Genomic DNA, 27992 nt, shown 5'->3' on the forward strand with positions numbered 1-27992 from the left:
TTACTTTTCGGCATTAAAAGACATTTTTGCAAGCTCTACGAATCTTGACTCTAAAAGCAAACGCAGAACAATTTCCCATGTGGACGAGGATGTTTTCCTTTTTTAACTGCCAGTGGCTGGGGTGACTTGTGGAGGAGTCTGGTAAAGCTGGAACAGGCATGGTGAACATTGATAGTCATTCCCCACCGTCCTCTCACTTCTTCCATGTAATCGAGTTTGGCTGGGCATGACTCCATATCCCAATTGCCTGCACAGTTCAGCATGGTCATGTGACTAAGTGCACCCAGCTGGAATGCGAATGGAGTGGCAAGCATCTCTTCTGAGTCTGGGCCTTAAGGCCTTCAGTGTGCTCTTCTCCCTGCCTCCACCTTCCCATGAACTGCAACCATGTGGATGAGGGTGACACCGTAAGAAACGGCAAAGCAACAAGATAGATAGAACCTGGGTCCATGAATGACCATATGGAGCAGAGCAGTCCATCACTCTGGACCCCTCATGGAAGGACTTTCATTTAAGAGAGAGTGAACATCTGTGTTCTTTAGGTCATTTCCTCATAGCAGCTTAGCTTGTACCTTAACTAACACAAGGCTATGCAGTTCACTACCTTTGGTCACAGGTGAGGGAACTGACTGACTGGGTGATCCCCCCAACGCCATATTCAGCTGCAGGTCTAGAACCAGCCCCTCACCTCAGAGCTCTGTGCTCTGTCCATGTCACATGGGCATCATGTTTGCTTTTTGGAGGTAGTCCCGTGTCATCTCAGGTTTCTGAATCAAGCCACCCAGTGCTTAGCTCTTGGTGCCCATATGATCCTGGGGAACAGTGCCTCCATCTGCGTCTAGTCACAAGAGAGAAACCACACAGTGAGTCACACAGTGAAAGTTCAATGTAAGAATCAGTAACTGTAACAGGGCTGGGATATGAGGAATTGGCTGGTAAGGAGGAAAGAGAACTCTAAAGAATATATGACTAGATATATAAGAAGCAGCCATGACCTCTGAGAACTGAGGTGGCACACCCCAGATAGACGCCCCCCCAGGGCCGAGACCCAGGTTTTATTGGAGAGGGTGTGGCTGTGGTTAATAGAATGTCACAGAAGTGACTGTGGTGCCATGCCAGCAGAACTTGCTGGAAATCTGCCCTCTAGGGTGTTAGGAAAAGCTGTTCATGGGGAGACATGAAAACACCTAAAGGGTTTATGGGGGAAGCTGCCGGCCACACAAGGACCCATGAGCACGCCTTTCCCAAGGACATTTAGAACACATTTATGTGCACACAATGATCAACTTTTGTTTATCTTTTCTCTATTTTCTTCAGAGACTTTCAAACATTTTAAACTAATATGTGATTCATCTAAAAATGCAACTTTCAAATATACATTTATTTTTAATATTGGGTCATTTAAACAAAGCCCCACAAAATCTAAGGCTCCAGCTGAGAAACTTTGGTCAGAAACTGCTGCATAACACATTATCAAAAACATAGTGACTTAAAACAGTCCACATTCATTATCTCAAACTTTCTGTGGGTTGGGAGTCCAAGCTGAGTTCTCTGCTCCCTGGCAGACATACCTCATCAAGGTGTGGGCCGAGGCTGCAATTTCATCTGACACTCAGGGTTCCCTTCCAAATCCTCCAGGCTGTTGGCAGAATTCAGTTCCTTGCAGTCATTAAGCTGACATCTCTATTTTTTTGCTGGCTGTCAGCTGGAGGTGGCTCTTAACTCCCAGAAGACACCCAGGTCCTTGACACCTGGCCCTCTCACGATGACAGCTAAGTTCTTCAGAGCCAGCAGAAGAATCTCTCCCTAGTCTGCAAATGTGGAACCTTATATAATGTCACACCATCAAGGGAGGGGGGAGCTCTCCCACTGTAGTCACATGTCTAGCCACACTCGAGGACAGAAGGTTATGCAGGTTGCATATAGCAGGGGGCAGAATCCTGGAAGCCAGCTCAGAATTCCGCCTGCCACAGACCCTCAGAAAGTCTGGGAAAATTAGAAAATGTATCTAAAGCAAGTCTATCTTCTTCCTATTCTAGAAAACTCTCTGATCTTCTAAATGAGCCAAGATTCCCTCACTTGCTTTCAACTGCCACCACTCTCAACCCTGCCCTCCCCACCTCTGGAATCCTTAAAGGGCTTTCTTCTTTGGGATCAAGAGAAAACTCAATGCACACCGTGTTTCCGATCAGACTAGAGCTCTACTCCATGTTGGATGCCCCTTTGTATACAGTTTGCAAGAAGAGAGGCAATGGGGTACATTAGTCTCTGAGGGCTGCTGTAACAAATTACCACACTGGGGCACACATCAGAGGGGTACCCAGGTGAGCACTGATGGCCTCTGGAGCCCACTGTGCAATGTTGGACAAGTTACTTAAATTCCCTCTTCCTCAGTTGTCACAGTTGTAGTATGAAGTTAATACTAATACCCACTTTAGGGGTCATTTTGAAGATTTGGTGAGTTAAGGTACATAAAGCAGTCGAATTCTAAGACACCCCCAAATTCCCACCCCTCTGGTGAACACACCCTGCATAATCCTCTCTCTTTGAGGGCCTGGTGTGTATTAGATTGAACTAGATAAAATTGCCACTGGGGGATGAAAAATGGAGTCTAACAGTAACTTATGTGTTTCAATGGAAGGTAAGTATCAGAAGGTAAGTATCATAATCATTATCTACTATGACCACGTACAGCTCTAGACCCACATCCTGAAGGCTCCTCAACCCCAGCAAAGGAAAAGAACCCCTCTTCCTCCAAGCTCCAGGCTGAAAAGCTCAGGGAAGGCTCTGATTGGCTGAATGTGGGTCATGTACCAACCCTGTCAATGAATCGCTGTGGCCAGGAGGGGGAGCACTATGATTGGTCTAGCCTAGGTCACATGCATGCCCCCACTGGCTACATCCTAAGCCCAAAGGATTCGAAAACACCAATTCTTGATAATGATTGGTGGATGGATGGGTTGAATCTATAATGAATGCACAAGGGAAAGATCAAACAGTAGATAAAGTTACACAGTGGAAAGTAGGCCACGTCTTCTCAGAAGTTTCTGCCAGTTTTTCTGGTGTGCACATCATTCCAGAAATAACTTATGCATCTATAAGAGTGCATATGAATATGTAGAAATACAGATATGAATCTCCCCCACCTGTTTTTCACACAAACGATTGTGTGCTGAATATTTTCCCCTCTTTGTCTCCAGCATTCTTCTCCTTGCTCCACCCTGCTGCAAGCCCAAGGCAGCTGACCTCTGTCTCGTGAGCCTTCCTACCTGCGGGCTTCTAGTTGTGCTTGGTCAATGTGCTTGATCTTCTGGCAGAAGATCAGAGGGTGGGAGGCAAATGAGAGTGGGGTAGTTAATCCCCCAGCCGCATCCCTATGGGGCTCCAGGGGTGTCTACCCCTCTACCAGGTCCCCAGTCCAGCAATCTCTCTGAACTCCAGTGACAACTCCCCACCTGCCCTTTCAGACCTAGGGTTATAGAGCTCTTGTGGGGTCCCCTATCTCTCCCCACACCATATTCTACAACATCTTCCTCTCAAACCCTGCTCAGGTGTCCCTAACAGGTGGCCCCTTCTATACACTTTTCCACTTGTGAATCAAGAAACGAATTCTCCCCCTCTTTACTGTCTCCTCCCCAAGAGCCACATTCCTCTTTATCTTCCGTTTAGAGGAGAGTCTTCCCAGGCTCTGCGGCCAGACTGCCAGGGTCCAGTGACAGCTCCACCACTTTCTCCCTGAGTGACCTTGGGCAAGGTACTTGTCCTGTCCTGTAAAATGTAATGACAGTGCCCACCTCCGGTGTGCACTTGGTGTGAGAACTGAATGAGCTCTAAAGCCCTTGGCACAGGGCCCAGGCTTAATGGTGCTGCATAAATGCATTTTCGTCTAAGCTGGACCGTCAGCCCAACCCAAATGTCCCTGGGCCCCCGAACAGCGTTTGCCAGGGCACATTTTGTCCCATCTGGCCGTCTTAGTCCCTGTTAACGCCACTCCATGTTGGATCCAAGCGTGGGGTTGGGCTGTGAGGTGGTGACTACGTGGAGCTGGTGCCCAGGGGGAGCCATTCTCCATCCCAGGTGGACTGGCTCCATCTCAGCGCGGGAAAGTATGGGATTCCTGCTCCATCTCAGGCGGGTCACACACCAACTGTCCATGAGGCTTCTGGAAAAACCCACCCCTTCCAGGGCAGACTGTACATTAACCCAGCAACACCCAATTCAGGTTACTTTACCTATTGGGCCTTCTGACCTCATGGAGAGCCAGCACCAGGGAAATGTGGCAGATACTAGAAATGTGGTTGAATGTGGAAAGTGTCAAGAGGGACAGAAGTGTGAGGTTAGGTGGATGGGCCTGAGCGCTGGGGCAAGGGAAGGACCCAGAGCTCAGGACACAGAGGCAGGGGAAGGACCCAGAGCCTCTCAGTTCTGGTTCAATCCTCTAGAAAAGGGGGTTGAGTATACTTCTGCAGCCCACCTCCTGGGCCTCTGGTGAGAATCCACTCTGATAAACAAGGAGAACGAATTCTGCAAAGCAGCATAATAGAGTTAGGATTTTACTCAGGGAGTGTCTGAATGCCTTTCATCCCTTAGATGCTAAGGCACAGAGCCCCCAGCCCACTGAGTGCTCCAAGGCCCTGTGAAAACATTTAAGGCTTGAAAACAATCATAGTTCGTAAATTATAGAGATAGCAAAATCAAATTCAACAAATAATTTATATATTTCTTCTATATTAACTGTTAAATTGAGCATATATAAAAATCTCACTACATTTGAAAACCATTTGTAGAGGCAGATTTTCTCACATTACAAGAATTCATAAGTATGCCAGTGATTGCCAGGAAATAACAGCTAATTATAAATTAAATGGGCGACTTGTATCTAAGTCATTTTATGAACAAAATTACTGGCCCTGCCCAGCCCCCCGAGAATCCCGTCGTGCTAGGTGACCACAGACTTCTAGAATCGTCTCTACTTCCACCTTTTCTCTTCCTTACACATCATGAACATCAAGCAAAACAAGACAAAAGCCACTTTCTTTAAAGTGAAAACTACAGAAGCCGACAAACACAGTGAGGCTGAAAACCAAGTAATTCGCTGGTTACTACTGCTGCAGCGACAAAAACTACTGACGTGACTCTCCACGGGACAGACACGTCCTGTAGCCATGAGGCCCAAGTCCCCATCAGCTGATTTGCATCTTGTGGCATTTCCAATCCTGATTCCCCCCAACTCACTCCCCTGAATCAAGAGAAAGTAGATATTTCCAAACCCACGCCTCACAAATACCAGGGTTTTTTGTTTTAATGCTCAGTCTCCATCACTGTCAAAGCCTATTTTGAAGTGGCTTTAGTTGGAAAAATCTTGTCTCCTGAGGTGACAAATCCACACGGGGCCATCTGCCTCCCCTCGGCGTACACACAGAACACGGTCCCTCATGCCTGAACCCCTAAGAGTCCCGTCGGGTCCTCGGGGACCCCGCCCCAGTCTCCACACAGGTAAGGCATGTATTCACTGGTGTCCCTCTCAAGCTTTGTTCAAACATTCCAGTCACTTGAACAGTTTATTTTACCCAACACATTGATTAGTTAATGATACTTGCAGCAAATCCTGTAGTTATTGATTAAACAATTTGAGTGAACTCCCCAAAAATGGTTAACAACCTGATTGAAAGCCAAACTTCCTATGGCTATTTTAAAAAGAAATAACTGCAGTGTCTGAAGGAGAATAAACATGATTCCACTATGTCACAGAAAGAGTCCAACTCAGCATGAGAGCAGGAAAAGTGTTCTCTTTAATGAGATGAGGTCATCTGTCTGAATACTGAAAATCTAGTTGAGAGCAAACCATCCACTGTGGGCACAGAGCAGCATGGTACCTTAATTAGGTGCTATATCAAGATACTGGGGGCTCCTGGACAAACATGGGACAGAAGTGTGCCTCCCCCTTTTTGTCTGGTTACAAAACTCGTTCCTTTTCCACCTTGATGGAGCCCAGCCTCTCGGGGCACTTGAGGCCCCAGTGGCGGCAGTCAATACAGGGGTACAACCTCTGGGACCTTGTGGGAAGGGTGGGGACAGAACACCAAGCTCTCACTGTGGTGTCAGATCTAAGGGGCCGCTTTGCTGGTGTCCACTAAGTATAAACGAACCAGGAGTCTTTGCTAAACTCCATAATGACAGTGTTTTATTCAAGGGTCTTAGGATTTGCAAATCAAATTTGCTACCAAGTATCACCCAGAGTGTTCTGAAGAAAAAAGGTGAGGGTTCTTAGAGCAAAACGAATTCTCGGGAAGAATCAGTTCTGCCTTCTTAGCCCCCGGAGTGGTCCAAGATGGTGAACTTCCAGAGGCTTGGTGGTCTGGGTAATGGATGTCAGGCAATGTGGACTCTGGACAGTCTTCCCTAAGTCCTCCAGGGGTAACCCTCTCCAGGACTTTGGCCAGGCATTGACACCCAACTGAAAAGTTCAAAAGTTTGAGTCCTCAGGCTAGTGAAAGTAAAAGCATTTCCTCGTGCTTCAGCCCAGGTACTCTGAGCCAGTTGTGGCAGCTCGGCTTCCAGACTCCATGTTCAGTCAGCATAGCTGTATGGACAGCACATTGTTTCTTCACTCATTCCTCACTGGGACAGCCCGGGGGCCAGCAGTAAGGGGACAGGATCTGGGTGGACAACCAACTCTGATTCTGCTGATCCCAAATCAACTCTAAAGAATATTCTGGAAACCCAGCTTGGATCTGGCTGTTGAGATGTGTGTTTACCCTCAGAAGCCGAATTTGCATTTTGGTCACGTCCCACCCCCCACTCCCCATGTTGTATGTGTTCAGGAGGCATCAACTAGACAAAGGTCAGTTCATGTTTCTGTTTCAAGTTCTTTTTGTTTGAACTTTGGGGCCTTAAATCAGACCAAAACAATTCTTTCAAAGGAAATGCCATTTGCAGTTCCATGACAAAGTCATCCTTAGAAAGACCCACCTTCTGAGACAAGGGACCAAGGCCAGAGCAGGTTTCCTCACACCCATGGCATAGTGTGTGTTCAGTACTTCGTCCCATACCCCGCCCCCCGCACAGACAGAGGCACAGCCCCCGCACTGCCAGCCTCCCCACCAGAGCGGCACATCCGGTCCAATCGATGAAACTGCATTGACACGTCAGTGTCACCCAAGCTAACCTTAGAGTTCACCCTGGGCTTGTCCCTTCTATGGATTTAGACAATGTATAATGACATGCACCCATCAGTATAGCATCATGCAGACTATTTTCAGTGCCCCCCAAATCCTCTGTGATACATCTATTCATCCCCTCCATCCCACAACCACTGATCTTTTTACTGTCATCAGTTTGCCCTTTCCAGAATGTCATGTCATTGGAACCATACACTGTGGAGCCTTTTCAGATTGGCTTCTTTCACTAAGTAACATGCATGTAAGTTTCCTTCATGTCTTTCCAACAAGCTTCTCTGTGCCTGTCATCGCTCAGAGTTCCTTGCCCACTAGCTCCATGCTTGATTTTGGCAACAATCTAGCACTGGAGGGACATCCAAGGGGACAGGGGCAAAACACATGTCCCTTTCAGCTTCTGGCCTCACTTTTTGTTCACCTGGGAACCCAGCAGACCTCTGAGGGCGTCTCAGTACCCAGAGGCGCTCTGGGCAGCTCAACCCATGCGAACCCCTTCTAGAGATCAGTGTCACAGCCTGTGGAGCCCAGGCCCAGTCCTCGGTCCCTTCACTGTCTCCTGAGGGACAGCTGTTCACTCAGTGTATTAAAATTTCCCTCTTCAGTCTCCTGATAGGAGGCCAGCGTCTCTTCATAAAATGCACTTATCCTGTGTACTCTCTATTGCACGTGTGCTCTCCTGAGGTGGCTGATTTTCCAGCTTTAAAAAAAACACAAAACCTGTGATGTGCCTTTTGTCAGGTCTGGGGCAAGTGGACAGAAGTTTGGGAGCCATTGCTGTTCTGTGTTCTTTCGTGCAGCCCTTTCTGCGGCAGCATTCTTGCCCTCGGCACGCTTATTCACTCTGTGGGACTTATAAGTGCTCTTTAGAAAACTCGAAGGTTTCTTTTCTTCTGATCTCCATATAGTGAGGCATTATAATTAGGGGAAAAACATATTTAAATTCTTTGGGGAAGTCAAGTTTTTAGAAGGTTTAAAGCAATTTAAAAATTGTAAAAGCTTTTAAAAACTCCAACTCTGAAAAGTTACTTGTAAATTTTTGAATACTCTCTGCATGCTGTCTATTCATGGGGAAGGTGACCAAAAAGTCCAAGCAAATGATCATCCCAAATAAGGTAGTTTAATATCCAGTTTAATGGAAAATATACTTTACGCATTTCAGTGCGAAAAACTAAATACTTTTTTAGATAACAGCAAAACACTTCTCACAACTTCAGGCTTTCGTAAGTCTTGGAACACTGAAAACATTAGCATGACGGTTAATCTGCAGAGAGCCAACAAACCGAACCATCCCCAAGCTCTCAGAAAATGACTTACGAGGTACTAACTGGCGTTGTCATTTTGAAGACTGTATATGAGCAAAGCAAATGAAGGACCCTGGACGCTCATTCCTGGTTCAGTGGACCACGCGCTGGTCCACACTGCTTGTCCGGTTTGCTTCGCAGCCACAGCTGCTCTTGGAAAGGGCACAAGTGCCCAGGCCTGCTTTTCCCAGAGAAGAGCCAGCTTCGGCAGAAGATGCTCTTCCCAGCAAGTCTCAGGTACAGCTGCCAGGGAGCAACACGTCTGCTTCCTGCTGGTCAAGGGTTTCCAAGGAAGAGAAAGAACAGCCCCTTTGAACAACCCCCTCTGTGCTCTGTAGCATCCAAGGAGATTGTTTGACTCAAATGGATCATTTCACTGCTATGAGTGGTTTACCTTTAAGGTTCTTACAAGAACGCAGTGAAGAGCAAGCATTCAATTAGGCCCCCAGGACACCCATCAGTTACACTAAGTTCCCATTATGACCAGAAAAACTCACACAGTCTCATGTATATGGTTAACGACAGATTGTAATTGGTGCCAAGGTTTTACAGAGCACCTCTTTTGACATTAAAATATGGTCTCCTCTGTATTGATGGCGTACATCTGAGTTTTCTTTTCAAGGTTTTCTTAGAACGAAGAAATCTGAAATTCCTATCATGCCATTCTTTCTAGATTCTCTAAATTAGAAACAGATAAAGATACTTATTAGTAATTTCTCACAGCACACAAAACAAATTTTATGAAACAATATGGTTTAGTATAATTTAAGTGTAAATTAAATATAAGTTAAATAATTTAAAGTTTTACCTTAAACAATTGAATATTTATGGTCTCTAATCAGTAATTTTTACCTCTAAATATAAAGCATTCTATTTTCTTGTACAAAAATGGGCATTTATTTCTAGGTGAAAAAATCAGATGATATTTAAAGATTTTTCTTTATTGACAATTCAAATTTTAGTCACTAGGTAACAAAATTACCCTTTTATTTAAAAAGTTGGTCTACTAAAATTCAAAGGACTGTCTTCTTGAGTCTATGAGGCTTTGGTGTTGACTATATAGTATAGCTTTCGAGTCTTCTCTTTATAGACATTTTTATTTCTTGAATGATGGTGACTATTAGTCAACTGCTGTCAGTCAATGTAGTGTAAAAATACTGAACTGCAACAGTGTTGACTTTCAATGTCAATGGGGAAAGTGAGATCTGTCTCTAGGGCTCATATTTGAAAAGTAAAAGGAACACAAGTTGGTAGTGGTTCTAAACTGTATTTTACCATAAAACTCAACCATCTCTTACAGGCACAGGGGCATTGCATTGTGGAAGTGACTGTCACGTGGACACTTAGAGAAAGAGGGAGGCTGGACGATGACGCCTGTCACCCTGACCCCCCGCTATGCTCCTTGAGCTGCAGGATAACGTGTGGTCACTGCCCTCATTGTGTTAATTCCAAATGAAGGCCAGCGGGAACTCACATTCACAGTTAGGGAAGAACCACTACCAGCTCCCTGAGCAGGACTCAGAAACTTCTCAGTGTGGGTCCCTCCTGACACAGCAGGACTAGCTGGGACCAAGGTAGCAGAGAAAAGAGCAAGAGAAAGGGCGATGTCTAATGACCAACATGCCTGCGTGCCTGGGTGCTTATACTCACACGCTGTCCTTTAGAGAGGCGAGGTACACTTCCGTATCCGCGACAGGGATCTCCGCGTCCAGTTTGGACAAGTAGCGGTAGACGTAGCAGAAAGTCTCAAACGGGATGCGTGCGGGCCCACCCTCGGGGTCAGCGGTCAGGATCTCGCACAGATGCTTCATCGCGCTGGTCAGGCTCTAGAAACAGCACAAATGGGACAATTACTGTCAGGTTTGCTAACGTGGGAAGCAAAGACCCAGCAGAATAAACACTCCACGATCCTTTACAGAAATTCTCCAACAAGTACATTCTCCACCTAAATTAAGAACTAGGTGAATCTGTAATCGCCATAAAAGAAAGAAAGAAAAAGGGAAGGTTTGATCAGGATGCAATGGGTGTGAAAAAAAAATTTAATCCACAGACTTTGTACTGAACTGGGAGTAACTGTTACGGACAAGAGGAAGCATTGATCTCCGTAAGATGGACCTCCTAAGCCAACACAAGAACCTTCCAGCCCCTTTGGCCCCACGACACACCTAGGGACTAAACAAACTGTCACCAACTAGAGGTGTCACCTCTGGAGAGTGGGGTGCATGGTCCTGCTGCAGGGCCTGCCCTCGCTCTGGGTCTTGTCTTGTTCTGGGGAGCACGCCTCTCCCCCTGTGCACTGTGCGTCTCGCTCATTCTCTCGCCCTCAGTCACGCCCAGCCCTCCCTGGCCGACATCCTGGACTGCAGCCTGAATGCCGGTCCTCCTTAGGGAAACCTCCCACCCCACTGACATCAGCTTCCAGGGCATGCTGCTCCAGTCCATCCTCCCTTCACGCCACCAGGGTGCAGGGAGGCACACCCAGGCTCGGGGAGCCATCGCCTGTGTCACAGGCGAGAGCTGGTTTCCACACTAGATCTTGTCCATTCCTGGTGACTTAAGTGGCAGGGTCTGAAGCCTGTGTAGGTGGGAGGGCGACAGCAGTGAGGGGTGGGAGCAGCTCCTGCAGACCGGCTGTGAAACCCCCAGGAATTTTATGAGAAGGTCGATCACATGTTCGTAGGCTGAAATCAGCTGTGGTGGGCGTATTTACACCACATTCATGGGCAAATGCTGCAAATCAGGGCCTTCCCCCAGGGGAGCTCCTGCAGGAATGAATCTGGGCTGCACTTAGGAGGAAAGAGCAAGAAAACAAACAAACAGTGGGCCGGACACCAAGGACAATCCCCAGGGGAAAGCTGCAGGTGTAGGCAGTCACACACAGACTTGCCGGACCGGAACAGTGACGGTGTGGAGACAGCACTCTGACGTCCGTAGGGACATGTACAGGGCTGGAGCCAGACTTTTTTTTTTTTTTTTTATGACACACATTTCTTATCTTGCTGTGTCCGTGGGTCTGGAGTCTGGACATAGCTTAGCTGGTCCTGTCAGGCTCCAGTCAAGGTGTGAGCCTGGCCTTCATCAGAAGCTCGGGGCTCAGGCCCCCTTCCACCCTCACTCAGGCTGCTGGCAGAACTCACTTCCTTGTGGCCGTAGGACTGGCGGGCCTCGCTTCTTGCTCCCTGCTGGCTGGAGGCCGCCCAATGCCCTTCGGGCTGCCTGCGGGGCCCTGCTATGTGGCCCTCGCACAGCACAACACGGCGCTTGCTTCCTCAACGCTCCGGGGGCTCCAGCAGGTTCTCATAGGGAGTAAGTATCAGAGAAAAGTCACCTTGTGCTTCTGGTGGGGGGAGGAGAAAGGCCGCAGGACAGAAGTGAGGTTCTCTCACAGAACTGGCCGGCCTTGCCATGCGCCGGGCCCCGCTGAGAGCTTCATTAGGCAGGTCCTGTGCTCCTCACAGTAACCGTGTGAGATAAGGGCGGTGGGGCCCGGGGAGGCTGTCACTGGCCCAGTGTAAGCCAGCGGGACTGGAGTGCAGGAGTCGGCCTGCTGACACCACATTCCCCCACCGCTGACAGCTGCCGGGCTGGCTCAGGAGCGAGTGACAAGGGCAGACAGGCTGCCATATTCGAGGTTCCAGACATGCAGCGGGAGGAGACGAAGTCTGAGCAGGACAAACTCTCCCATCACCATTGGCTGGGACTCAGGGCATCTGGAAAGCCACTTCCTACTCTCGCTGGCTGTGATGGAATACTGGGGTACAGAGCACAGTCCTGACATTGGCCTGACTCTGGGGGGTGGAGGGAACAGCGAAACGATGCTCAGTTTGAAAAACAGATTGTTTTCTGAACTTCTTCAGGGAACTGCGCGGCCACCCCCTACAAGGTTGTCCGTGAACGAAGACTTGGTAAAACTAAAGTTGTGTAAAACTGAAGTTTTACAGTATGTGTGCCGTGCTTGAAACGTTGCAAAGACATGTCATAACGCTTGATTCTGCTTTTTTATCTGACACGCGTGGAAGTCCGCACTGAGTGCTGAGTGCCGGCCTGCAGGGCCAGGCAAGGATGGGGGGGGGCAGCTGCTGGCAAGGAGCAGGCAGTGGGGTCTGCGTGGTGACGGGATGTCCAGACACTTCTGAGGAACAGGTATTTATGGAAAAGATACATCAAAACATCCAAGCATCACCGCCTTCTGCAAAGGCGCAATGACATTACAGGTGTTAACATTTCTCACGGTCAGACTTGCAGCCATTTTCACATCCAAAAGCGTTCATAAAGCAACTAGCACAGTTTTGCACCGAGCGTTGTGTTACTCAGAAGCAGATTTCTCCACTCCACAGGGTGGTAGGAAGGAAGGCTGCTTGCTCACCCCCTCGGCAGGCAGCCTCCCCCAACCTCCTGCCACGGCTTCCTCTCCAGTACCTAAGACTTCCCGGGAGGGTGACTGGCCAGCAGCACGTTATCAGCCACGCATGCACGCATGCCTGAGCCATCATCTGAAATTAAAGGGCAGACGTGTGAGAAACAGGCGTGGAGGCACCTGCTACTTCCTCAGCGTCTTCGGCTTGCCAAATCTGTGGACTTTTTCAATTTCAGAATTTTAGCTGCTATCATGATGACACACAGAGCCCCCTCACACATGCTCCCAAAGTGTCCCTTTTAGCAGGCGAGGAAATAAAAATGAGAACAATATCTTGACTGGCCCCTTCAAACAGAGTAAGAACAGAGACGTTCTCGCTCCCTGAGGTGTGTCCTGACTCCTGACGGTGCTCAAGCAGTGGTATTAACCCCCAGACCTAATGTTCTATAAGCCTGCGATCCTTTTCATTTCTTTTTCTGATCCTCACAGGGTTTCTCATTTAAAACGCGGTTCTGGGGCTTGTGGTAGGTGATGGGGGACACCCGCCTTGTGCAGGAGGCTGGGACAGGGCCTTAGGGTGAAGCCCATCCAGGCCGGCCGGACGCTGCCTGTGGCATTGTCCTGGAAGGCGATGGAGGGGCCCCCACGTCCAGCACCTTCCGATGAGTGTGGATGGGATGTGAGCACGGTGACAACCCAGTGGGAAGCGCACCCCACCTCTCCTCTCTTCCCCACAGAGGAGGCACTCAGCAGTGAGGCCAGTGGCATTGTGGGCAGGTGAGCCCAGGGGCCCAGAGCGGCCCCTGCCTCTGGGGAACACGTCCAGGCCCAGGCCGGAGGCCTCACTCAGGGTGGCGGCTGTATCTTGTCACTGGCCTCGGAGCGTGAGGAATCTTCTTGGCAATCTCAGAACGGGCTTTAGGAGGCCACTGCAGAAACCTGAATTGAAAGCACTAGGAGAGTAGGCCAGGACGCCGCCTCCACCGTGGGCCACAAGGGCCCTGGGACGGGTCAGAGACACCAAATCCGGCATGCGGAAGCACAGCCGTGGGCGGAGAGTGTGCGAAGGACTCCACAGTGAGCGCTGGTGGGAAGTGACACTGAAAGACTTTTCGGGTGTGAATCATTTTAGATCATAAAACGATACTGATGACAATCTTTAGTTGTTCTCTGAGACAGGAAATTCTGGGCTCTCATATGGTGGCCCCAACCTGTGGCTGGCACACCTCTTGGGCTACAGAGTCACTCAGAGGGGTCCTGGTACCCCTGTGTTCACGCGTTGGTAGCGCCAGGTCTGAACCTGTGCTCTGAGTTCAAATCCCGCTCCACCACTTCAACCTATAGAGCCTCTGTCTCCACAGCTCACCATCCTATGATTCCAGGGCCTTCCTCAAAGGGGTGCTGCGGGGAGTAAAGAGAATACAAAGGGCTCTGGGCATCCCCACCCCTGCTGAGAACACTACAAACGACCACTGCTGTTCCCACGGAAAACCGATGTCACCCACATGCGTCACTGCCATGGCAAACACAGATGCTGTCTCGATTACTAAGGCTCAAATGCTTTTCCAAGCCTCACTGGGGTTGGCTGGTTTGCCATTACGGACCTTCTTACTCAGTGTGTGCAGGGGTGGGGGGTTTGCCTCACAAGTTTTTTATGCCATAAAAATGATCCCTAAGCTTAAAAAAACAAAACAATTCTATCCACCACTTTAATGCTTACGTCATCGACGTGGAGACGTGATCATTTCCCCAGGTAAGCACACCGCGCACCGTGGCGGGGGCCAGGAACCAGCACCACACCAAGGCGGGCATTTACACCCCACACCTGACCTGCCTGGGGCACCCCACCATGTCCCTAGCCCCCACCTGCAGCTTTCAATGCAATGGCCAGAGCAGAGTTCAACGCTCCAGGGAGGTAACAGGACGCCAGCTCCAAGGCTGCATGCAGGGCGCGGGCCTCTCGCTTTCACTCCAGAACCTTCCATCCAGAGCAGGGCCCAGCACACGGCGGCGCCATAAACATTTGTGAAGGAACAAAGGAATGAAAGACTGCGTTCTGGTCTTCCATTCATGGTGCTAGAGTAATTTTTAAGTAATTTTTAAGAAAAATTCAATAGCACGGAGACTGTATCTGCCAGAAGCCACACAGCTGCCAGAATAGCGTCCATCGTGTTGAAGCAGAGCGACTAGATTCCAAGTTTAGCGAAATCCTACCTAGAAAAGTGAAGAGGCAACAATCCATTCTAAATTCCTCCTCATCATCTCGCTTCACTTCTTCATTTCCTCCTTTTTGAAAGTTCTGTTTTTTTGGTTTTTGTTTTTAAGCATAAAGATAAATGCTAAGATGCCAAACTACACCAAGAATCACCCCTGGACGTCACAGCTTCGCGTTGACACACCTCCAAGCCACCCCGCCAACGTGGGCATACAGTGGCGTCAATAAGGCCAGTCTCCGCAGGAACCCTGCCTCCCAAGGCTGTTTGAACCCCTGCTCTGTGGGCGGGGCCGGGCCAGGCGGAGTCGAAGCCGCAGTGAAGGTACCCAGGCCGGGTGGCTGGCGGAGGAGGGGTCTTCTCCACCTGAGCCTCGTCCCCAGAGTCATGGGCCAACAGTACTGCTGAGGTGGCTTAGTGAGGGGACAGGACGGGACCCCACATTGGCCGACGGGATAAGTAACCCGTTACAGGAAGAAAAGAGAAGCCTGTCTGCTCTTTTTCGGTTCCCTTCCTCACTCAGTACGTAGCTTAGAAGGTGAGGCTCCATCCTTGATAAAATGTCTCCATCTAGTGTCACACACTACACATGCATAAGAGACCTCATCTTCCAAAACAGCTTCTGTTTGGTTTTCAATCTAGTGCTTTATTTTCACCATTAGGCACGTAGAAATTACAAAGATAGATCCCCAAAGATTTTCGAAATATTCTACTTTCTCATCATTATTAAAATCTAAATTTCACAACTAAGTTTAGAGGCACAGACTATAATCATGAATTCAAACATTAGATACTAATTTTATATTATTAAAATCTTGATTTCACAAAGTTCCAAAGGAAAAAAGCAACGTAAAATTTTCTTCAATAATTAAATTTAATTAAAATGAAAACTGTCTGTGTCCTTCCTGACAGCACCCCACTGAGGTACCCCACTGGTGACTCCTGAGCCTGTCTTTGCTATGTGGTCAGCCAGTGGCCAGCCCCCGGCACAGTCAGCCCAGGGCTGGCAGCCCTCTCTGTGACTGACCCGGAACACAACGAAAGCAAGCAAAACATTAGGCAGTGAGCAGCCTGACACCTGACCTTACTGGGCTTTCAGAGTTTCTCACGGGGGCCATTAGTAGGCAGGAAATTACAGTATGTCCCCACAGTGGGCATTACGCAGCAGAGGAAGCTATCTACAGCAGTCTTGAATGATACAGATGAATAAACAGAAATCAAACTGGGAATGAAAAAACGTCCTGGAAGATTACTAACAACATAATTAACTTCCCATAAAGATAAAACCTGGGGCCGACCCGGTGGCTCAGGCGGTTGGAGCTCCGTGCTTTTAACGTGGAAGGCTGCCGGTTAGATTCCCACATGGGTCAGTGGGCTCTCAACCACAACGTTGTCGGTTCCACGCCTACAAGGGATGGTGGGCTCCGCCCCCTGCAACTAACAACGACAACTGGACCTGGAGCTGAGCTGCACCCTCCACAACTAAGATTGAAAGGACAACAACTTGACTTGGAAAAAAGGCCTGGAAGTACACACTGTTCCCCAATAAAGTCCTGTTCCCCTTCCCCCCCCAGAAAAAGATAAAACCAACTACCATTAAATAAGGTATTTCTTGGGGGTACAGATGTGATCAAAGGGGAGCATGCGATTCAGGACAGCCTGCTTCCTTCAGACGCAGCCGGCGGGGGCCAGGATGGAAGGGGGGAACACAGGAAGTTTAGCTGCAGGTTATTGCCAGTGTTAGTGATCATGTAGGGAAGTATTACATAAAGTAATTTTTAAAAATTCAAATTGAATCAAAGAGGCTCATGCATGGCCCTAAGATAAGTGTGTGCCATGAAGCGAGGGTTATGAATTATACAGTTACACACTCTGGGGTCCAAAGATTGAAGGGAGGGGGTTAAAAAGAAAGCCCATCTCTGCTGTAAAGGTAGTTGCCTTTTCTCAACCCCCGTTCTTCAGTGCTTAACATGGTAAGTCTCCCTTCACCTGACCAGGTGTCTCACTGAGGGAGCTGAAGAGAGAGGTTCTCGACTTCCCAAGGGAGTTCTGCCCTCAGTGTCCTCCAGCTCCAACCTGCCCTCGCACCCCGGCCTCCTGGGCTCACCATCGCTCTCACCTCAGAAACGGAGGGTCGTCTGGGTCCTCGGTACTAAGTTGCTTGGGTCATTCTTTAACATCAGCAAAGCTGGACTGTCTCTGCTAGTCACTAATAATAGATTTTAACTAAAGTATGGAATATATGTTATGCCCCTTCCGGCAGATTAAGAAAACAGATATTATCCATTTACCAAATGATGTGCATTTTAATAAAAAGTCATTGATGAATTCTCTTCTAAAACCTAAATATATTTTAATAGTATCCATAATTTTATGTACTGTCAACACCTTTTAAATTGAGGTATACATAAGTAACTTTTGTAAAATAAAATAACCATAAGCCTGATAATACAACAGGCATCTGAAAAAAAAATTTGCTTTTCTGTGACAAAGTTACTAAAGTAACGAAAGTGTTTCCTTCAGTTCCTGAAATACCTAAATTTTTTTCAGCCAGGCCTATGATTACATAGAATTATCAATATGCTATTTCTAGGTACATACCCCACCAAGCATGCTACATCCAAGTGCTAAAAATTTTATCCACTCCATGTTGTGCTCACAAGGGTCCAGCTGCAAGACAGCTCTGAATTTTTCTACTGGCAGGCACAAATTTTTCCATTTCTGCTCAAGGTCAGCTAATTCCACATATTGCTTGTGGCCACACTGTTTAGGAAACACAATATGATACAATTTATATAGTTTTAAAAAGCCCATGAAATAATGTCAGGTTGTGAATCCTTAAACATATACCAAGTACCCCACCCCCTGCAGGGACAGGTGAACCCTGAGTTCATGACCCAGGTACCCCTGGGGAGGGAAGGGGCGATGTGTGCTCTGTGAGGGGCACACAGGCAAGGAGAGGGGCGGTGAGCTAGATATTGACATTTCACTTCTTAAATAAGGACTGTGAAGCAAATATGGCAAAAATAAAATGGGCATGCTGATGGTATATGATTCTCTATTGTCTGTCTGAACTACTTCCCAGTAAAAAAATTAACTTCAATAAATAAAAACATTTAAAATCCAACCCCGTGCACCTATGAACAGTTAAAATGGGAGAAATCTTAAAACTGAAAATAAATGTATTCTTTCTCCGATTTTAAAACAATCTGTGAAAATGGATTTCTGCCATCAGCCAGCAGTATTCATGTGAAAAGGTTAGAGCAATGGTAGCATGTGTTTTCCTAGCTACCCTTTCAATGGTTATTCATTTTCACTTAAAATAGCCATAGAAAAATCCTATTTTCAGAAGTCGACGTATCCTGCATAGAAGCACAGTACCTCAAAATGCACAATGGGGACCAGTCACTTTAAACATCAAGGTCATAGCACCGGTGCCGTTTTTAGCAAAAGACCCAATCCTCATGCGAGATGGTGGGTTGGAAGACAAACCTGTTGGGGCAGTGCCAGGCCCAGGCTCTCTGGAGGGTCGGCGGCCAGACGCCCAAGGGCGATACATCTTTCAGATGATCATTTTCTCAGCATATACACAGCTTTCATTAACACATATTTCAAGAAGGGACTTACAACTCCCATGTCTAAAATATCATACTTTCATTAGACTTTTTTTTTTTTTTTTTTAGTCTAGTAGCCTCTAAACATCTTAATTTGGTATTTAAAAGAAATTACATTTCACTTTTCTGCAGCCTCATCATGAATAGCTATTTTGGGTTCTTTAAACTAGAGAAAGGCACTGGATAAAACAGATTCCTCTTTGAATGAACCTTGAAGGTTGATTGCAGGGAAAGCGGACCTGCAAGGACTTTCAAGGGTGACCCTGGAGGTTTCTGTCAGGCAGTAAGCAGGCGGCTGGGCTTTATCTCAGGTTCACTTGAGATCACTTAAGCCCTCTCCTACCTGCTTGTGCAAAACTTTAAGCAGTCCTTGAGTGAGGCCTGTGTCTGTTTTCTGAGTGGCCACAGGCATTTCAATTCGGTCCTTTACAGGAAGTGGATCTCCTCTTGACAGAGCTGAAAAATACCTGACAACAACAGGCATCACAGAAGGCATCAATATACAAAACCCAATCAATTAAGAATTAAAGTGCTTTCTTAAACGACCCCTGAGCGTGACAGACATTAGGGAGGAGGGAGAGCTCTAGAGTCTAAAGGCCTGAGTCAGGTCCCATTCTACCCACTTAACCCTTTCTGCTGCCTCAGTATGTTCGTCTGCAAAGTGGGGACAACAGTCCCTGTCCTAGGGCTCCTCCAAGCACTGAATGGACAAAACGCACGCTGTTCTTATCAAACAAATGTCATGAGTGGTCGTGAAATGCTGCCAGAGGAGGTGGAGGATACGGGCCTCAGTGACCCAAGGGCAATGTCATGGTCCAGTCATTCCACTCTGGCAGCTGGGCTTTGTCTTCCCTTTTCTTGGCCTTGTGGCTTTTGCAGGGGCTTCATCCCAAGCATCTCTGTAATGGTAACCTGCCAGGATCAGGGAATGGGCAGCACCCCTCCACTGAGGCAGAGACCACCCCTCCTCCACCCTTCATTGCTCCCGCCTGGGGTGTGTGTTTTTTTGTTTGGTTTTGTTTTGGTTTGGTTTTAGTATTTTTCCCTTAATTGTTCCTTACTAGACCCCAGACGTTGTTACTTACATTGGGGGCAGAGAAATGGTTTGAGGCAACAAGTCAAGAGGGGGCACACCCCGGGCCTCTGGCTGGTGGGGAGAGGGAGCAGGTGCCAGACCCAGTGTTCCGCAAAACTCACTCCCCTCGGGCACACATGCCAGAGGTGGCCGGCCGCTGGGCCACATCTTATGCTGCTCGGATGACTAACACCACCACAAGAAACGACATACCCAGGCAAAGGGACAGCACATCATCCACTAGGGCCACAGGTAATCATTTAAAAGACAAGTAATTAGAAACATCTCTGAATGTGTTACAAAATGTACATAGGTATTTGACAGGCTAAAAGAAACTTCATGTCTCATCCCCTCAAATTCGACTTTGCTTTCAAGCTTTTAAGACAACTCTGGCCATATTTTGTTAACTTAATGGTTTGAGGGAGAGTCAAAAAGAAGGCAGCAGTGAGACCAATGAGGACCGGAAGGTGTAAAGTGCCAGCAGGTTGAAAGATGGGTGCTTAGTTTTGCCACAGTGTTCCTAATTATTTCATGGACTTTATTCCTCATAACCCCTCAAACCCATCACCATGGTTGATACAGCCTGTAGAGCAGGGGTTCTCAACGGTGGGCAGTTTGGGTTCTGCCCCTTCCCATGAAGGCACTGGCAATTTCCAGAGACATTCTGGGTGTCACACCAGGGGGTGGATGGTGCTGCTGGCATCTAGTGGGTACAGGCCAGGATGCTGCTAAGGAGCCTACAATGCACAGGACATCGCCACACCCCGACCTCCCCCCATGTACCACCCAAAGAATTGTCCTGGCCAGAGTCAGTTGAGGAGAGGCTGAGAAAGCCTGTATTACTGGCAACACCACCTGTGTTACGCTCTGCTAGCTCCCTGGAGGCACATGTGAGCGAAGGCACTTCCACCATAATGCATGATGCACAGCTGCTCAAGGGCATCATAAGGCACAGTGACCAGCGGGAGGACACAGCAGAGGACACAGGCTCGGGAAGGGAGGCTGACTCGCCTCTGCCACCTTAAGGCCTCATTTGGAAAGAACGTCTGAACGTCTTTCCTGACCGTCTACTTGAGTCTTCCACAGCAGAATTACCGCCAAATGCATCCTGGGTTTCTGCTTTGTTTTCAGTTTTTCTTTTTTCCTTCCTGACGTCATTTCCTCTTCCTGGAATACCCTCTGCCTTATCTTAACCCCAATCTCTGCCTACAAAATCTTTCAAAGACTATAATTTACCCTCTTCTGAGCAACATCTCGGTTCTGTTCTGAGAGATTTGCCATACACACCCTGCTTAATGAATTGGTTTTTCTCCTCAACTCCAAAATCATTCTTGAGAGAAATTGGTTGCATGGAACATTCAGAAAGTTCTCGATTAAGCTTTTAAATGAAAGTGAAGCTTAAAATAGTTGTCTCTCCAAATAGTAACAAGTGTTGGAGAGGCTGTGGAGAAAAAGGAACCCTCATACACTGTTGGTGGGAATGCAGACTGGTGCAGCCGTTATGGAAGACAGTGTGGAGGTTCCTCAAAAAATTTTGAATAGAATTACCATATGACCCAGCAATCCCTCTCCTGGGTATCTACCCAAAAAATCTGAAAACATTTATACATAAAGACATGTGTGCTCCAATGTTCATTGCAGCTTTGTTTATAGTGGCCAAGACATGGAAACAACCAAAATGTCCTTCAATAGATGAATGGATAAAGAAGTTGTGGTATATATACACAATGGAATACTATTCAGCGGTAAGAAAAGATGAAATAGGACCATTTGTGACAACATGGATGGATCTTGAGAGTATGATGCTAAGCGAAATAAGGCAGACAGAAAAAGCAGAGAACCATATGATTTCACTGATATGTGGTATATAAACCAAAAACAACAAAAGAACAAGACAAACAAATGAGAAACAAAAACTCGTAGACACAGACAATAGTTTAGTGGTTACCAGAGGGTAAGGGGGGTGGGGGGTGGGAGATGAGGGTAAGGGTGAGCAAATATGTGGTGATGGAAGGAGAACTGACTCTGGGTGGTGAACACACAATGGGATTTATAGATGATGTAATACACAATTGTACACCTGAAACCTATGTAATTTTACTAACAATTGTCACCCCAATAAACTAAAAAAAAAAGAAGTATATTTTCACTGGATATAGAAAAAAAACTACTTTTTAAAAACAGTAATGGGATCAAATATATGGTGATGGAAGAACTGACTCTGGGTGGTGAGCACACAATGTGGTATACAGATGATGTATTACAGAATTGTACTCTTGAAACCTACGTAACTTTACTCACCATTGTCTCCCCAATAAACTTTAATTAAAATTAAAAGGAAAAAAAGTTGTCTCTCAAGTGTTACCACATATAATGTTCCAAGAAAAAAACAAGGTAAAATCTTGGAATGTTTTGTAGAGTACAAATAAACTCTTACATGTCCTATCTATTTAGGCTTGAATAATGGTTAAAACCAGAGGCCATAATGTTTTGGGCAAGAACCCTGAGAGAATATTTCAAAAGCAACCGACAGAAAGGTTTGCCAGAAGGCAAAGCACTGCATGAATAAGTAGCCTCATGTGGTAGGTTCAGTCAGGGCCCCAGGGACACCCAGGTCGTCATCTGGACCTCATGGAACCCGTGGATCTTATTTGGAAAGGTAATAGGGAGTTAGCCTAAGGATTCTGAGATGGGAAAATCATCCTGGAATACCTGGCTGGGGCCTGCATGCCATCACAGTGTCCTTAGAACAGGAAGGTCGAGGGGCACTAGACGATACCACCCCACTGGCTTTAACGATGGAGGAAGGGGCCATGAACCCAAGAGCACAAGGAATGCAGCTCCAGAAGAGGGAAACGGCAAGGAAATGGATCAGATTCTCCCTAGAACTGCCAGAGAGAGCAAAGCCCTGCCAACAACTTGACTTGAGCCTCGCGACACCGATTTTGGACGTTTGGCCACCAGAACTGAAACAGAATAAACGTCTGTTGTTTTAAGCTATCAAGTTTTTGTGGGGTTTTGTTAGAACAGTCATGGGAAACTAATTTGCCTTGGTTATACAGTTTAGAGAAGATCAGTGAAATCTGACATGGTAGTTACTAACACATTTTAATTAAATTTATACTGATTCTTGTGATCATAAAAGTAAGCTTCTAAGTCTGTTTATTGAAAAGGGGCAAAGGGTTTTCCTGTAAAATCAAAAGGGTTTATTTTAATGGTTCTAAGGCCTGTCGACTTGGAACTTTAAAAGTATGAATGTCTGGAAACGGTGAAGGCATATTTGCTGTGAACGAAGCTGGGCAGAGTTTAGCCCAATCGCACCCAGCATGGTGCCAGTGCATCTGTTCTAATAAATTCAGCCAGTACCTAACCCTGGGAGGACTCCCCTCGGAGGAGGCACAGAGACGTAAGATTACTCCTAATAAAAATCACTTACAAATGCAGGGACTGTAATGGTTTGGTTTTATAACACAACGCAGAAACTTTATACCCAACGCAACTGCTTCCTAGGTTTTAGTCTGTCTGCATAAATACCCCTCCCCGACGACGGAGGTGTCGTTAGTTTGTAGGTAAGTGAGCATTTTGCAGTAATTTCTGGTCCCAGGGTCAATAAACCGTGACGCTTCCTCGATACTTAGGTAGCTAAGCACCGGTGCTAAAGCGAAAGCCTGGCCCACACTGTGTCCTGAGCGTTGGGCCAGCGCTGCAGGAAGGAGGACGCACGCACGCGGCCCGGCGGTGCCCGGCTGGCCCAGGCGCGGGGCCCGGCGCTTACCCCGCGGACCACTGCAGCACGTCGGCGGGCTGCGTGAGGATCGCAGCCTTGGTGAACTGCTTCAGGATGTCCGGCAGCTCCGGCGGGATGTGGATCTGCTGCGCGCAGAACAGGGTGTCGGGAAGCGGCATCGCTCTCCAAAAACCAGGACCAGGCTACGGAGGCCAAGGTGTGCTGCGGGGGAGGAAGGGTGGTGCGGCGGTCTCGGGAAGGTCGCCCCTCCGCCGCCCTCCCCAGGTTTGGGGACAGGTCAGGGTCCGGAGTTTGGAGCGGGGCCGGCCGAGGTACTGGGTTTGGGGTGGGACCGGGGACCGGGATCCGGTCCCGGCCGGGATCCCAGGTTTGGGGCAGGCCAAGCGGCCGGCTTCGCGGGGCCAGGGCCGCGGGCTCGGGCTCTTACTCGCTTCTCCTCGGGCTCCGCGGAGAATGGGGCCAACCGCCCCGTCCAGCCACAGCGCAGACCTAGCGCCTCAGGACCTCCAGCGGCCTCCACTGTTGCGCAGCGGTATCCAGGCAACCGGGACGCGCGCCCCGCCCCCAGCCCCGCGCACACGCTTCCGGCCGAAGTGGGCTGTCTCCAGTGGGCGTCCCGGAGGCGGTGCGCTTGTGCCGCGGGTGTGGAGACAGACACACACCACCACCACCCGCCCCACCCTTTGCCCCTGACAGTTTAGAGCTGCAAGAGCTGCACGTTTCCCTTAGAAAAGGCCTTTGGGTCGCTTTCCCACTGTCGATTGTGAGCAGCGAACTCACAAAGGAGCACCCTTCTCCTCGCTCCGGCTACGTTAGGGACGAGGGGACTCAGGCTGGAAGCCGTGAAGTCACGGGGGCTGATCGTGCAGGCTGCAGGAGCCTCCCTGAAGGAATACGAAGCCCTGCCTTCCGCAGCTGCCTCGTTCATCCTGCACCGGCCCCGGGCAGCTGGTGTGCGGCCTCGGCGCCTGCACATACGGTTCCCATTGCTCAGTCGTTTCCCTAGCGAACTCCCTCTTCAGATCTGAGTTTGAAAAGCCACCTAGACTGTGGGGAGTTTTCAGCTAAACAGATTCTATGTAACTTGTTTTCCTAAGGTGGATAGGGTGGTTTAGCCAATTTGATTGGGTAAAGGAGAAAATAAGCCGTCTCTTCTGATACAGTAGCTTTGGGTGGAAGAAACTGTTCCATCCTGGTGGATGCTGACAGCGGGGCAGCATGCGAGCTGTGAGCCCTGGTTTAGGGAGTATCCTAGCTGGCTGGGCAACTGCCTTAACACCCACCTCCCCCTCGCGCACCTCTAGACAAGATGGAAAGCTAGAATGAGCTATTTCCAGGAGGGGCCAATGACAAGCCCTTCTTCCCTCCCGAGGCATCAGGCCCCAATCATGACTCCACTACTTAGGCAACTAACCCGCCAAAGGAAGATACACACATTTCCAAATTCACAGCATTAACAAAAACTGAAAAGTCACTAATTTGATGCAACGGGAAAACAAGGAATCTCATACACCGATGAGAAAGGCGTTGAGTATACATTAGTACATTTTGGTGGCAAGTTGGCACTTTAAATACTTTCGATGACTTAGCAATCTTCTAGGGATTTATCCTATAGAAATACTAGCTTGAGTATATAAAATGTGGACAAAAATGTTTATGATAGCATATAATAAAATGGGTTAACCGTCAGAAAACTTGAGTCTTATCTGCACAATGAAATAGAATTTAAGACGGGGTAGCTACTTTTGTGCTGACATGAAACACGTCCATGAAGTACAAACTGAGAGAAAGCAGCCGGCAGGGCAGTCTGGGGAGCACAGCTCCTGCATGGGATGCAAGGGTCTGTGAGCGTGTTTATGCAGCGCTGTCTGGACGCACGTACTAAACGACTGACAGTGGTTAGGTTACCTCTGCAGAATGGCACAAGGCTTTCAGGTTGCATTTTAACCACATGTACGTTATTTTGATTCCAATTCATTTATTTACTTAACAATATTTACTGGATGTCAAATTTGTCCCAAGGACTGTTCTGGAACACAGTACTAATCCTCGAATAGTTTTTTAAAAGACTCTCTGGCGCTTACATCCAAGTAAGGGAAAACACACAAATATCTATAAGATAGGTAAACCCTATAGAATGTTAGTAAGCATGAAAGAAAAATACAAAAGACAGAATCCTCCAGTAGCTACCATTTTAGATAAGCCTCACTTAGAATGACACTTCAGTAAAGAATGAGGTTGGGGAAAGCCTGGAAGAACATTAAGACACAGCAAACAGCAAGTGCAAAGGCCCTGAGGTCTACAGGCTGCCTGGAGCACAGTAAACACAGGGTGTCATGGGTCAGAGAGGGTTTGAACTTGTGAAAACTTCCATTCTGATCGTTTCTATCTTCTCAGTGAAATAGGAATAAAAGTTATCAGCCAAACATGAGGAAGGGGGAGAAGAAAGTGGCACTTTGAGGAAGGAAGGTATGAACTGGTCTATTAGACAGCCTGTATGAACACAGTATTGCTTTTTAAAATTGAGATGTAATTAGCATGCCAATAAATTGCACCAATTTAAAGTGTACAATTTGGTAAGTTTTGACATATGCACACGTCAAACCAGAACCCCATCAAGATAATGAACACACACACACACAAAAGATAATGAACACATCCAACACCCCCGTATCTTCATACCCCTTTGAAATCCCTCAAGTCCCTCCTCTCCACCCCCCACTCCCACTAATCTTTCTATAGATTTCTGTGGGTTACTTTGTATTTTCCAGAATTTTATATAAATGAACGCATACAGTTTTGGTCTACTTTCACCCAGCATAATTAAGATTTGTCCATGTTGCATATACCAATAGTTAATTGCTTTTTATTGCTAATCACTATTTCATTGTACGGATAATCATTTGTCCATTCACCTGTTGATGGGCACATGGGTTGTCTCCAGCTTTGGACTATTACAAACAAAGCTACTATCAACACTCATATACAAGTCTTCATATGGACTTATGCTTTCTTTTCTCTTGGTAAATAACTGGGAGTGGTAAGTACCTTTTAAGAAATGCCCAACTATTTTCCAAAGTAGTTGTACCATTTTACATTCTCTCCAGCAGTCTGGGCGTTCCCGCTCTTCCACCCTCACCAACATGGTATTTTTAATTTTAGCCTTTCTAACAGATATGTGGTGGTATTGCTCCGTGGTTTTAATGTGCATTTTCCTATCGTAATGACTAATGATGAACAGCTTTTCAGGTGCATACTTGCCATCTGTAGATCACCTTTAGTGTTTACATTCTTTGCCCATTTTTTAAATCGCCAAATAGGTTTTATTATTATTGCATTTTGAGACTTCTTTATTCTAAATGCAAGTCCTTTATCAGAAATGCTTTGCAAATATTTTCTGCCACTCCATGGCTTGTCTTTTTGTTCTCTAAATATGTTATTTCAAAGAGCAGATGTTTTCAATTTTGATGAAGTCCAATTCATCAAATTTTTCTTCTATGGATTGTGCTTTTGGGGTTGTATCTAATCTAAACCTGTACCTAACCCAAGGCTGAACATTTTCCGGTTTTCTTCTAGATATTATGCAGTTTGGAGTTTTACATTTAGGACTATAATCCATTTTGAGTTAATTTTTGCATATGTTGAGACATGGATCAATTTTTAATTTTGCATTAGGATGTCCAATTATTCCAGCAGCATTTGTTCGACTTCTTCACCTTTGACAAAAGCCACGTATGTCCACATACATGTGGGTCTATTTCTGGGCTCTCTGTTCTGCTCCATCAGACCAATGGATCTGTGCAGCCATCCGGATTCATGTTTCATCAAAGAACAGAGAAGTAATGAATGGGGTTCCTGGCACAAAACTTCTTGCTCCAAAGAAGAGTTACTGAACAAACATGGAGAAGCAAACAGACATGATACTGTTACGTATGTAAAAGGAAGAAACTTCAAAAAGACGGATATGTAAAATGGTGCAAAGAGAGACCTCCACCCAGGTTACTGGCTGTTGACATATGGGTAGTTTTAGTGAAGTGTGGGGCTGAGTGGCAGGGGACTGAAGGAGGCTGGAAGAGGAATTGTGGGTGTGGGGGGAGGGTGCCCATACACACAAAATAGGGCATCACAGAGTCCCCCCAGGTGGGTCTTCTGTGTTCCTCGTGACACTTTATTCCTATCTCTAATAGAACATTTTGCTCCTTTTCCTGTTCCTTTCCACTCTAAGCTCCTTGAAAGCAGACCCCATGCCTCATTTAACTATAGACCAAGTACAGTGCAGGAAATCTGACACCCAAAAAACATGGGGGAAGGGGAGAATGTTACCTCCTTAGATCATTAACCCACTTGTGATATCGGTTCTATATTTGCAACATGAGGAGCTGCAAACTGCTGCGTGGGATGGAGTAACTAACAGCCACCTTCTGACATTCAGCGTGCTATTTCCTTTGCTGTAAAATTTCAACTTCACAGATTAAAGATGCTCTATGGTTCAAATAGCACTTTGCC

At 47.3% G+C, this 27992-nt stretch overlaps 1 protein-coding gene and 1 long non-coding RNA gene across 2 annotated transcripts; one reads left to right on the forward strand and one right to left on the reverse strand.

Moving 5' to 3' along the window:
• Positions 1–8286: 8286 nt before the first annotated feature.
• On the reverse strand, positions 8287–23644 carry ROPN1L (rhophilin associated tail protein 1 like). The gene is made up of 5 exons (XM_019746029.2): positions 23514–23644; positions 19007–19130; positions 17651–17812; positions 10130–10305; positions 8287–9157 (listed from the first exon to the last, which is right to left on the reverse strand). The coding sequence occupies exons 1-5, from the start codon at positions 23642–23644 to the stop codon at positions 9097–9099; spliced, it is 654 nt and encodes a 217-aa protein (XP_019601588.1). The 3' UTR covers positions 8287–9096.
• On the forward strand, positions 23550–27980 carry LOC141570734 (uncharacterized). Its single transcript, XR_012495182.1, has 2 exons — positions 23550–23682; positions 27273–27980. It is a non-coding gene; the product is annotated as an uncharacterized LOC141570734 (long non-coding RNA).
• Positions 27981–27992: the final 12 nt, after the last annotated feature.

The sequence above is a fragment of the Rhinolophus sinicus genome, linkage group LG03 (assembly GCF_036562045.2).
Source record: "Rhinolophus sinicus isolate RSC01 linkage group LG03, ASM3656204v1, whole genome shotgun sequence".
In the NCBI taxonomy this organism is placed as follows: domain Eukaryota; kingdom Metazoa; phylum Chordata; class Mammalia; order Chiroptera; family Rhinolophidae; genus Rhinolophus; species Rhinolophus sinicus.

Excerpts from the sequence above, each read along its gene's own strand:
- ROPN1L (XM_019746029.2), bottom strand. The coding sequence starts at position 23,644 with ATGCCGCTTCCCGACACCCTGTTCTGCGCGCAGCAGATCCACATCCCG. Across the intron at positions 17,813-19,006 it reads TTAAAGTTTTGCACAAGCAG|TGTGGCCACAAGCAATATGT; the intron begins GTAGGAGAGGGC and ends TTTCCTAAACAG. Across the intron at positions 9,158-10,129 it reads GCCTCTCTAAAGGACAGCGT|AGAATCTAGAAAGAATGGCA; the intron begins GTGAGTATAAGC and ends TTTCTAATTTAG.